Genomic DNA, 12,351 nt, shown 5'->3' with positions numbered 1-12,351 from the left:
ACTCACTTACAGTATGAAGGCTTTACATCCGTGTGGAAACTCACTTACAGTATGAAGGCTTTGCATCGGTGAGGAAACTCACTTACAGTATGAAGGCTTTGCATCGGTGAGGAAACTCACTTACAGTATGAAGGCTTTACATCCGTGTGGAAACTCACTTACAGTATGAAGGCTTTGCATCGGTGAGGAAACTCACTTACAGTATGAAGGCTTTACATCCGTGTGGAAACTCACTTACAGTATGAAGGCTTTGCATCGGTGAGGAAACTCACTTACAGTATGAAGGCTTTACATCCGTGTGGAAACTCACTTACAGTATGAAGGCTTTACATCGGTGAAGAAACTCACTTACAGTATGAAGGCTTTGCATCGGTGAGGAAACTCACTTACAGTATGAAGGCTTTACATCCGTGTGGAAACTCACTTACAGTATGAAGGCTTTGCATCGGTGAGGAAACTCACTTACAGTATGAAGGCTTTGCATCGGTGAGGAAACTCACTTACAGTATGAAGGCTTTGCATCGGTGTGGAAACTCACTTACAGTATGAAGGCTTTGCATCGGTGTGGAAACTCACTTACAGTATGAAGGCTTTACATCCGTGTGGAAACTCACTTACAGTATGAAGGCTTTACATCCGTGTGGAAACTCACTTACAGTATGAAGGCTTTGCATCGGTGAGGAAACTCACTTACAGTATGAAGGCTTTGCATCGGTGAGGAAACTCACTTACAGTATGAAGGCTTTACATCCGTGTGGAAACTCACTTACAGTATGAAGGCTTTGCATCGGTGAGGAAACTCACTTACAGTATGAAGGCTTTACATCCGTGTGGAAACTCACTTACAGTATGAAGGCTTTGCATCGGTGAGGAAACTCACTTACAGTATGAAGGCTTTACATCCGTGTGGAAACTCACTTACAGTATGAAGGCTTTGCATCGGTGAGGAAACTCACTTACAGTATGAAGGCTTTACATCCGTGTGGAAACTCACTTACAGTATGAAGGCTTTACATCGGTGAAGAAACTCACTTACAGTATGAAGGCTTTGCATCGGTGAGGAAACTCACTTACAGTATGAAGGCTTTACATCCGTGTGGAAACTCACTTACAGTATGAAGGCTTTGCATCGGTGAGGAAACTCACTTACAGTATGAAGGCTTTGCATCGGTGAGGAAACTCACTTACAGTATGAAGGCTTTGCATCGGTGTGGAAACTCACTTACAGTATGAAGGCTTTGCATCGGTGTGGAAACTCACTTACAGTATGAAGGCTTTGCATCGGTGAGGAAACTCACTTACAGTATGAAGGCTTTGCATCGGTGTGGAAACTCACTTACAGTATGAAGGCTTTGCATCGGTGAGGAAACTCACTTACAGTATGAAGGCTTTACATCCGTGTGGAAACTCACTTACAGTATGAAGGCTTTGCATCGGTGTGGAAACTCACTTACAGTATGAAGGCTTTGCATCGGTGAGGAAACTCACTTACAGTATGAAGGCTTTGCATCGGTGTGGAAACTCACTTACAGTATGAAGGCTTTGCATCGGTGAAGAAACTCACTTACAGTATGAAGGCTTTGCATCGGTGTGGAAACTCACTTACAGTATGAAGGCTTTGCATCGGTGAGGAAACTCACTTACAGTATGAAGGCTTTGCATCGGTGTGGAAACTCACTTACAGTATGAAGGCTTTGCATCGGTGTGGAAACTCACTTACAGTATGAAGGCTTTGCATCGGTGTGGAAACTCACTTACAGTATGAAGGCTTTGCATCGGTGAGGAAACTCACTTACAGTATGAAGGCTTTGCATCGGTGTGGAAACTCACTTACAGTATGAAGGCTTTGCATCGGTGAGGAAACTCACTTACAGTATGAAGGCTTTACATCCGTGTGGAAACTCACTTACAGTATGAAGGCTTTACATCCGTGTGGAAACTCACTTACAGTATGAAGGCTTTGCATCGGTGAGGAAACTCACTTACAGTATGAAGGCTTTGCATCGGTGAGGAAACTCACTTACAGTATGAAGGCTTTACATCCGTGTGGAAACTCACTTACAGTATGAAGGCTTTGCATCGGTGTGGAAACTCACTTACAGTATGAAGGCTTTGCATCGGTGAGGAAACTCACTTACAGTATGAAGGCTTTACATCCGTGTGGAAACTCACTTACAGTATGAAGGCTTTACATCCGTGTGGAAACTCACTTACAGTATGAAGGCTTTACATCCGTGTGGAAACTCACTTACAGTATGAAGGCTTTGCATCGGTGTGGAAACTCACTTACAGTATGAAGGCTTTGCATCGGTGAGGAAACTCACTTACAGTATGAAGGCTTTGCATCGGTGAGGAAACTCACTTACAGTATGAAGGCTTTGCATCGGTGAGGAAACTCACTTACAGTATGAAGGCTTTGCATCGGTGAGGAAACTCACTTACAGTATGAAGGCTTTGCATCCGTGTGGAAACTCACTTACAGTATGAAGGCTTTACATCCGTGTGGAAACTCACTTACAGTATGAAGGCTTTGCATCGGTGAGGAAACTCACTTACAGTATGAAGGCTTTGCATCGGTGAGGAAACTCACTTACAGTATGAAGGCTTTACATCCGTGTGGAAACTCACTTACAGTATGAAGGCTTTGCATCGGTGTGGAAACTCACTTACAGTATGAAGGCTTTACATCGGTGAGGAAACTCACTTACAGTATGAAGGCTTTGCATCGGTGTGGAAACTCACTTACAGTATGAAGGCTTTGCATCGGTGAGGAAACTCACTTACAGTATGAAGGCTTTACATCGGTGAGGAAACTCACTTACAGTATGAAGGCTTTGCATCGGTGAGGAAACTCACTTACAGTATGAAGGCTTTGCATCCGTGTGGAAACTCACTTACAGTATGAAGGCTTTGCATCGGTGAGGAAACTCACTTACAGTATGAAGGCTTTGCATCGGTGAGGAAACTCACTTACAGTATGAAGGCTTTACATCGGTGAGGAAACTCACTTACAGTATGAAGGCTTTGCATCGGTGAGGAAACTCACTTACAGTATGAAGGCTTTGCATCGGTGAGGAAACTCACTTACAGTATGAAGGCTTTGCATCGGTGAGGAAACTCACTTACAGTATGAAGGCTTTACATCGGTGTGGAAACTCACTTACAGTATGAAGGCTTTGCATCGGTGTGGAAACTCACTTACAGTATGAAGGCTTTACATCGGTGAGGAAACTCACTTACAGTATGAAGGCTTTGCATCGGTGAAGAAACTCACTTACAGTATGAAGGCTTTACATCGGTGAGGAAACTCACTTACAGTATGAAGGCTTTGCATCGGTGAGGAAACTCACTTACAGTATGAAGGCTTTACATCCGTGTGGAAACTCACTTACAGTATGAAGGCTTTGCATCGGTGAAGAAACTCACTTACAGTATGAAGGCTTTACATCGGTGAGGAAACTCACTTACAGTATGAAGGCTTTGCATCGGTGAGGAAACTCACTTACAGTATGAAGGCTTTACATCCGTGTGGAAACTCACTTACAGTATGAAGGCTTTACATCCGTGTGGAAACTCACTTACAGTATGAAGGCTTTGCATCGGTGAGGAAACTCACTTACAGTATGAAGGCTTTGCATCGGTGAGGAAACTCACTTACAGTATGAAGGCTTTACATCGGTGAGGAAACTCACTTACAGTATGAAGGCTTTACATCCGTGTGGAAACTCACTTACAGTATGAAGGCTTTGCATCGGTGAGGAAACTCACTTACAGTATGAAGGCTTTACATCGGTGAGGAAACTCACTTACAGTATGAAGGCTTTGCATCGGTGAGGAAACTCACTTACAGTATGAAGGCTTTGCATCGGTGAGGAAACTCACTTACAGTATGAAGGCTTTGCATCGGTGAGGAAACTCACTTACAGTATGAAGGCTTTACATCGGTGTGGAAACTCACTTACAGTATGAAGGCTTTGCATCGGTGTGGAAACTCACTTACAGTATGAAGGCTTTACATCGGTGAGGAAACTCACTTACAGTATGAAGGCTTTGCATCGGTGAAGAAACTCACTTACAGTATGAAGGCTTTACATCGGTGAGGAAACTCACTTACAGTATGAAGGCTTTGCATCGGTGAGGAAACTCACTTACAGTATGAAGGCTTTACATCCGTGTGGAAACTCACTTACAGTATGAAGGCTTTGCATCGGTGAAGAAACTCACTTACAGTATGAAGGCTTTACATCGGTGAGGAAACTCACTTACAGTATGAAGGCTTTGCATCGGTGAGGAAACTCACTTACAGTATGAAGGCTTTACATCCGTGTGGAAACTCACTTACAGTATGAAGGCTTTACATCCGTGTGGAAACTCACTTACAGTATGAAGGCTTTGCATCGGTGAGGAAACTCACTTACAGTATGAAGGCTTTACATCCGTGTGGAAACTCACTTACAGTATGAAGGCTTTGCATCGGTGAGGAAACTCACTTACAGTATGAAGGCTTTGCATCGGTGAGGAAACTCACTTACAGTATGAAGGCTTTGCATCGGTGAGGAAACTCACTTACAGTATGAAGGCTTTGCATCGGTGAGGAAACTCACTTACAGTATGAAGGCTTTGCATCGGTGTGGAAACTCACTTACAGTATGAAGGCTTTGCATCGGTGAGGAAACTCACTTACAGTATGAAGGCTTTGCATCGGTGAGGAAACTCACTTACAGTATGAAGGCTTTGCATCGGTGAGGAAACTCACTTACAGTATGAAGGCTTTGCATCGGTGTGGAAACTCACTTACAGTATGAAGGCTTTACATCGGTGAGGAAACTCACTTACAGTATGAAGGCTTTACATCGGTGAGGAAACTCACTTACAGTATGAAGGCTTTACATCCGTGTGGAAACTCACTTACAGTATGAAGGCTTTGCATCGGTGAGGAAACTCACTTACAGTATGAAGGCTTTACATCGGTGAGGAAACTCACTTACAGTATGAAGGCTTTGCATCGGTGTGGAAACTCACTTACAGTATGAAGGCTTTGCATCGGTGTGGAAACTCACTTACAGTATGAAGGCTTTACATCCGTGTGGAAACTCACTTACAGTATGAAGGCTTTGCATCGGTGTGGAAACTCACTTACAGTATGAAGGCTTTGCATCGGTGTGGAAACTCACTTACAGTATGAAGGCTTTACATCCGTGTGGAAACTCACTTACAGTATGAAGGCTTTACATCCGTGTGGAAACTCACTTACAGTATGAAGGCTTTACATCGGTGAGGAAACTCACTTACAGTATGAAGGCTTTACATCCGTGTGGAAACTCACTTACAGTATGAAGGCTTTGCATCGGTGAGGAAACTCACTTACAGTATGAAGGCTTTACATCGGTGAGGAAACTCACTTACAGTATGAAGGCTTTGCATCGGTGAGGAAACTCACTTACAGTATGAAGGCTTTACATCCGTGTGGAAACTCACTTACAGTATGAAGGCTTTACATCGGTGAGGAAACTCACTTACAGTATGAAGGCTTTACATCGGTGAGGAAACTCACTTACAGTATGAAGGCTTTACATCGGTGTGGAAACTCACTTACAGTATGAAGGCTTTACATCCGTGTGGAAACTCACTTACAGTATGAAGGCTTTACATCGGTGAGGAAACTCACTTACAGTATGAAGGCTTTGCATCCGTGTGGAAACTCACTTACAGTATGAAGGCTTTGCATCGGTGAGGAAACTCACTTACAGTATGAAGGCTTTGCATCGGTGAGGAAACTCACTTACAGTATGAAGGCTTTGCATCGGTGAGGAAACTCACTTACAGTATGAAGGCTTTACATCCGTGTGGAAACTCACTTACAGTATGAAGGCTTTGCATCCGTGTGGAAACTCACTTACAGTATGAAGGCTTTGCATCGGTGAGGAAACTCACTTACAGTATGAAGGCTTTGCATCGGTGTGGAAACTCACTTACAGTATGAAGGCTTTACATCGGTGAGGAAACTCACTTACAGTATGAAGGCTTTACATCGGTGTGGAAACTCACTTACAGTATGAAGGCTTTACATCCGTGTGGAAACTCACTTACAGTATGAAGGCTTTACATCGGTGAAGAAACTCACTTACAGTATGAAGGCTTTGCATCGGTGAGGAAACTCACTTACAGTATGAAGGCTTTACATCGGTGAGGAAACTCACTTACAGTATGAAGGCTTTACATCGGTGAGGAAACTCACTTACAGTATGAAGGCTTTGCATCGGTGAGGAAACTCACTTACAGTATGAAGGCTTTACATCGGTGAAGAAACTCACTTACAGTATGAAGGCTTTGCATCGGTGAGGAAACTCACTTACAGTATGAAGGCTTTGCATCGGTGAGGAAACTCACTTACAGTATGAAGGCTTTACATCGGTGAGGAAACTCACTTACAGTATGAAGGCTTTGCATCGGTGAGGAAACTCACTTACAGTATGAAGGCTTTACATCGGTGAGGAAACTCACTTACAGTATGAAGGCTTTACATCGGTGAGGAAACTCACTTACAGTATGAAGGCTTTGCATCCGTGAGGAAACTCAGTGTGCAGTTTTTTGTTGTTGTTGTCCCCCACAAAGGAGAAACACCTGATTTAGGATCATCTCATTTTACCCCCCCCAACCCTGACTTTCACATTTAGAAACTGAGCCACATCTGAATTTGGACCTGTGGTTAGGGACAGAAATGAAGGGAGAAACAGAGAAGCTGAATGATCAGGTTTCCACACATGGATCAATGTAAATGTTGTTTTTTTGTGCAGCCTGATGTGGAACACAGCAGAGACCCCCCGCCCCAAAATAAAAATAACTATTGTTCATTTCAACAAATACACAGAAAAATGATCATTTCTATCACACAATCCAAACAGAACCATTATAAGTGATCCCAGATCCGGACCTGACTGGTCCCTTTCACACAACCTCTGACCTCTCATTGCTGGTTTAGAGAAAAATACTGTTGTAATTCCCAAAGTGACAGACATCTATTAAAACAGTACTGTTATAGTTTAGGCATTTCTGTCGAAGGGGCTATGGATTCCCGTCAACAATACAGTTGGCATTTCTGACTACATGCTACAGACACATTCGACCTGTTAATCAAGCAGGCCGACATCTCAACATTTAATGTGGGTGTGCTTTTTGATGACCATTGATTAAAGTCTTTTCAAATGTCATCCAACTTTATAATGACAGTCTGAAGAACCTAGCAAAGGCACACATTATGACAAGTGACAAGTCTAATGAAATAGTTTAAGATACCGAGAATGTGGTACGAGAAGAAGGATCAGCGATTTCCCAGAGTAAATGTCTACTGTAAATATTCCCTAGCAAGAACAATAGTTCTTTCTTAGTTTTCTTTCCAATGGGACATAAAGTAGTTGAAGGGGCAGAAGTCCTGGTGAAGACGTGGATGGTACAAGCAGGAAGTGGACTGTTGTTATTGACTGTTATGGTCCATAGTCATGTGGTAGCCAGACCACAGCTACAGGGTATTTCAAAGAAATAAGTGCTGAACGACAATGTACACACACCGGGCAGAGAAAGAGAAGGGAGACGGATAAGTCATCAGAGAAGGTTGGGAAGAATGGAGACTGATAAGAGTCATCAGAGAAGGTTGGGAAGAATGGAGACTGATAAGAGTCATCAGAGAAGGTTGGGAAGAATGGAGACTGATAAGAGTCATCAGAGAAGAGTGAGAGAGGGACTGAGAGGGACTGTGAGGGACAGAGAAAGAGAAGGTTGGGAAGAATGGAGACTGATAAGAGTCATCAGAGAAGGTTGGGAAGAATGGAGACTGATAAGAGTCATCAGAGAAGGTTGGGAAGAATGGAGACTGATAAGAGTCATCAGAGAAGGGTGAGAGAGGGACTGAGAGGGACAGTGAGGGACAGAGAAAGACCAACATAGACCAACTGAAAGTGAGCGAGAGGAAAAGATAAGAGAGGAAGCGTTTATATCAGACTGTAGCTGTCTGGCGATTGGCCTTGCTGGAGTCAGGAAAGGGGTTGTGCAGGTCAGGAGCTGGGTGAACGTTGTCATTGGCCGATCCTGCACCTCCAAGCTGCGGGGCTCTGGTCCTGTAGCCTTCTCATCCTCTTCCCTAGCCACACCCACCACGTTAGTCCTATCAACACACACACCACCGACTCCACATAGTAGCCATCCAACGACGTCACACACACACCGCCCTCCTTTACACACAGCTGTAGCGGGGAGGAGAGGGAGACAGAAAGAGACACGTTTAACACAAGTGTTACCCAAAAAATAATTCACATCATAGCTATTCAATGAACTACGACATTATAAATGAGATATAATTGTCAGGTAATTCTCTCTCTCACATACCCCAGCCTCCTCTGAGGAGCCACAGCTCTGTCCGGCGGCTCCCTGGCACTCCTTAGAGGTGAGTGGGTCAACCATCCACAGTGCCAGGGTGGAGGGCCAATTTCCCCCTAGGTTGGTGACCGTGTTCAGCAGGGTCATGTAGGTCCCACCGATCACTGGGTCACTCACTTTAGCATGGAAAGCCATACAGGCCACATACATGCTGTACAGCGCCACCTGTGGGTAAGGAGGGGAAAGGCAGGAGTGGGTGGTGTCCCAAGCTGGATCAAGCGGTTATATAGTGGCCTTATTTCACATTGAAGAGCAGGAGAGAAAGGCAGGGGTAGGGAGGGAGTGAGGGAGAGAGCAGAGAACGGGAGGGAGGGAGAGAGAGAGAAGAGAAGGGGAGGGAGAGAGAGAGCAGAGAAAGGGAGGGAGAGAGAGCAGAGAAATGGAGGGGGAGAGAGAGAGCAGAGAAAGGGAGGGAGAGAGAGAGAGCAGAGAAATGGAGGGGGAGAGAGAGAGAGCAGAGAAAGGGAGGGAGGGAGAGAGAGAAGAAAAAGGAAGGGGGAGAGAGAGAGAGAGAGAGAGCAGAGAAAGGAAGGGGGAGAGAGAGCAGAGAAAGGGAGGGAGGGAGAGAGAGAAGAGAAGAGAAATGGTAGTAGAGACAACAGAGATGGATAGTGTGAACAGTGTGTAGCTGAACAGGACTATAGTGTAGTAGAGACAACAGTAATATAGTGTAGTAGAGACAACCGAGATGGATAGATAGTGTGAACAGTGATACCTGATGCAGTACTATAGTGTAGTAGAGAGACAACAGTACTATAGTGTAGTAGAGACAACAGAGATGGATAGATAGTGTGAACAGTGATACCTGATGCAGTACTATAGTGTAGTAGTAGAGACAACAGAGATGGATAGATAGTGTGAACAGTATTACCTGATGCAGTACTATAGTGTAGTAGAGAGACAACAGAGATGGATAGATAGTGTGAACAGTGATACCTGATGCAGTACTATAGTGTAGTAGAGAGACAACAGTACTATAGTGTAGTAGAGACAACAGAGATGGATAGATAGTGTGAACAGTATTACCTGATGCAGTACTATAGTGTAGTAGTAGAGACAACAGAGATGGATAGATAGTGTGAACAGTGATACCTGATGCAGTACTATAGTGTAGTAGAGAGACAACAGAGATGGATAGATAGTGTGAACAGTGATACCTGATGCAGTACTATAGTGTAGTAGAGAGACAACAGAGATGGATAGATAGTGTGAACAGTGATACCTGATGCAGTACTATAGTGTAGTAGAGAGACAACAGTACTATAGTGTAGTAGAGACAACAGAGATGGATAGATAGTGTGAACAGTGATACCTGATGCAGTACTATAGTGTAGTAGAGAGACAACAGTACTATAGTGTAGTAGAGACAACAGAGATGGATAGATAGTGTGAACAGTATTACCTGATGCAGTACTATAGTGTAGTAGAGAGACAACAGAGATGGATAGATAGTGTGAACAGTGATACCTGATGCAGTACTATAGTGTAGTAGAGAGACAACAGAGATGGATAGATAGTGTGAACAGTGATACCTGATGCAGTACTATAGTGTAGTAGTAGAGACAACAGAGATGGATAGATAGTGTGAACAGTGATACCTGATGCAGTACTATAGTGTAGTAGAGACAACCGAGATGGATAGATAGTGTGAACAGTGATACCTGATGCAGTACTATAGTGTAGTAGAGAGACAACAGTACTATAGTGTAGTAGAGACAACAGAGATGGATAGATAGTGTGAACAGTGATACCTGATGCAGTACTATAGTGTAGTAGAGACAACCGAGATGGATAGATAGTGTGAACAGTGATACCTGATGCAGTACTATAGTGTAGTAGAGAGACAACAGTACTATAGTGTAGTAGAGAGACAACAGTACTATAGTGTAGTAGAGACAACAGAGATGGATAGATAGTGTGAACAGTATTACCTGATGCAGTACTATAGTGTAGTAGAGAGACAACAGTACTATAGTGTAGTAGAGAGACAACCGAGATGGATAGATAGTGTGAACAGTGTTACCTGATGCAGTACTATAGTGTAGTAGAGAGACAACAGTACTATAGTGTAGTAGAGACAACAGAGAAGGATAGATAGTGTGAACAGTATTACCTGATGCAGTACTATAGTGTAGTAGAGAGACAACAGTACTATAGTGTAGTAGAGACAACAGAGATGGATAGATAGTGTGAACAGTGATACCTGATGCAGTACTATAGTGTAGTAGAGACAACAGAGATGGATAGATAGTGTGAACAGTATTACCTGATGCAGTACTATAGTGTAGTAGAGACAACAGAGATGGATAGATAGTGTGAACAGTATTACCTGATGCAGTACTATAGTGTAGTAGAGACAACAGAGATGGATAGATAGTGTGAACAGTGTTACCTGATGCAGTACTATAGTGTAGTAGAGAGACAACAGAGATGGATAGATAGTGTGAACAGTGTTACCTGATGCAGTACTATAGTGTAGTAGAGACAACTGAGATGGATAGATAGTGTGAACAGTGATACCTGATGCAGTACTATAGTGTAGTAGAGACAACAGAGAAGGATAGATAGTGTGAACAGTATTACCTGATGCAGTACTATAGTGTAGTAGAGAGACAACAGTACTATAGTGTAGTAGAGACAACAGAGATGGACAGATAGTGTGAACAGTGATACCTGATGCAGTACTATAGTGTAGTAGAGAGACAACAGTACTATAGTGTAGTAGATACAACAGAGATGGATAGATAGTGTGAACAGTGATACCTGATGCAGTACTATAGTGTAGTAGAGACAACCGAGATGGATAGATAGTGTGAACAGTGATACCTGATGCAGTACTATAGTGTAGTAGAGAGACAACAGTACTATAGTTTAGTAGAGACAACAGAGATGGATAGATAGTGTGAACAGTGATACCTGATGCAGTACTATAGTGTAGTAGAGACAACAGAGATGGATAGATAGTGTGAACAGTGATACCTGATGCAGTACTATAGTGTAGTAGAGACAACAGAGATGGATAGATAGTGTGAACAGTATTACCTGATGCAGTACTATAGTGTGGTAGAGACAACCGAGATGGATAGATAGTGTGAACAGTGATACCTGATGCAGTACTATAGTGTAGTAGAGAGACAACAGTACTATAGTGTAGTAGAGACAACAGAGATGGATAGATATTGTGAACAGTATTACCTGATGCAGTACTATAGTGTAGTAGAGAGACAACAGAGATGGATAGATAGTGTGAACAGTGTTACCTGATGCAGTACTATAGTGTAGTAGAGACAACAGAGATGGATAGATAGTGTGAACAGTATTACCTGATGCAGTACTATAGTGTAGTAGAGAGACAACAGTACTATAGTGTAGTAGAGACAACAGAGATGGATAGATAGTGTGAACAGTGATACCTGATGCAGTACTATAGTGTAGTAGAGAGACAACAGTACTATAGTGTAGTAGAGACAACAGAGATGGATAGATAGTGTGAACAGTATTACCTGATGCAGTACTATAGTGTAGTAGAGAGACAACAGAGATGGATAGATAGTGTGAACAGTGATACCTGATGCAGTACTATAGTGTAGTAGTAGAGACAACAGAGATGGATAGATAGTGTGAACAGTGATACCTGATGCAGTACTATAGTGTAGTAGAGAGACAACAGTACTATAGTGTAGTAGAGACAACCGAGATGGATAGATAGTGTGAACAGTGATACCTGATGCAGTACTATAGTGTAGTAGAGAGACAACAGTACTATAGTGTAGTAGAGACAACAGAGATGGATAGATAGTGTGAACAGTATTACCTGATGCAGTACTATAGTGTAGTAGAGACAACCGAGATGGATAGATAGTGTGAACAGTGATACCTGATGCAGTACTATAGTGTAGTAGAGACAACAGAGATGGA

At 43.1% G+C, this 12,351-nt stretch overlaps 1 protein-coding gene across 1 annotated transcript in view; it reads right to left on the bottom strand.

Annotated features, from left to right (window-relative positions):
* Positions 1-6,752: 6,752 nt before the first annotated feature.
* Positions 6,753-12,351, bottom strand: part of LOC139382991 (acetyl-coenzyme A transporter 1-like) — a 29,429-nt gene continuing 23,830 nt past the window's right edge. Inside the window, exons 8-9 of the mRNA XM_071127278.1 lie at positions 8,383-8,598; positions 6,753-8,240 (exon numbers count right to left, since the gene is read on the bottom strand). Coding sequence (XP_070983379.1) covers positions 8,073-8,240; positions 8,383-8,598 — 384 coding nt within the window. The 3' untranslated portion in view covers positions 6,753-8,072. The remainder of the gene's footprint in view (positions 8,241-8,382; positions 8,599-12,351) is intronic.

Source organism: Oncorhynchus clarkii, chromosome 24 (genome assembly GCF_045791955.1).
Source record: "Oncorhynchus clarkii lewisi isolate Uvic-CL-2024 chromosome 24, UVic_Ocla_1.0, whole genome shotgun sequence".
Classification (NCBI taxonomy): Eukaryota; Metazoa; Chordata; class Actinopteri; order Salmoniformes; family Salmonidae; genus Oncorhynchus; species Oncorhynchus clarkii.
The sequence above is the reverse complement of the archived record's forward strand: the minus strand, read 5'-3'. Positions and strand labels throughout refer to the sequence as shown.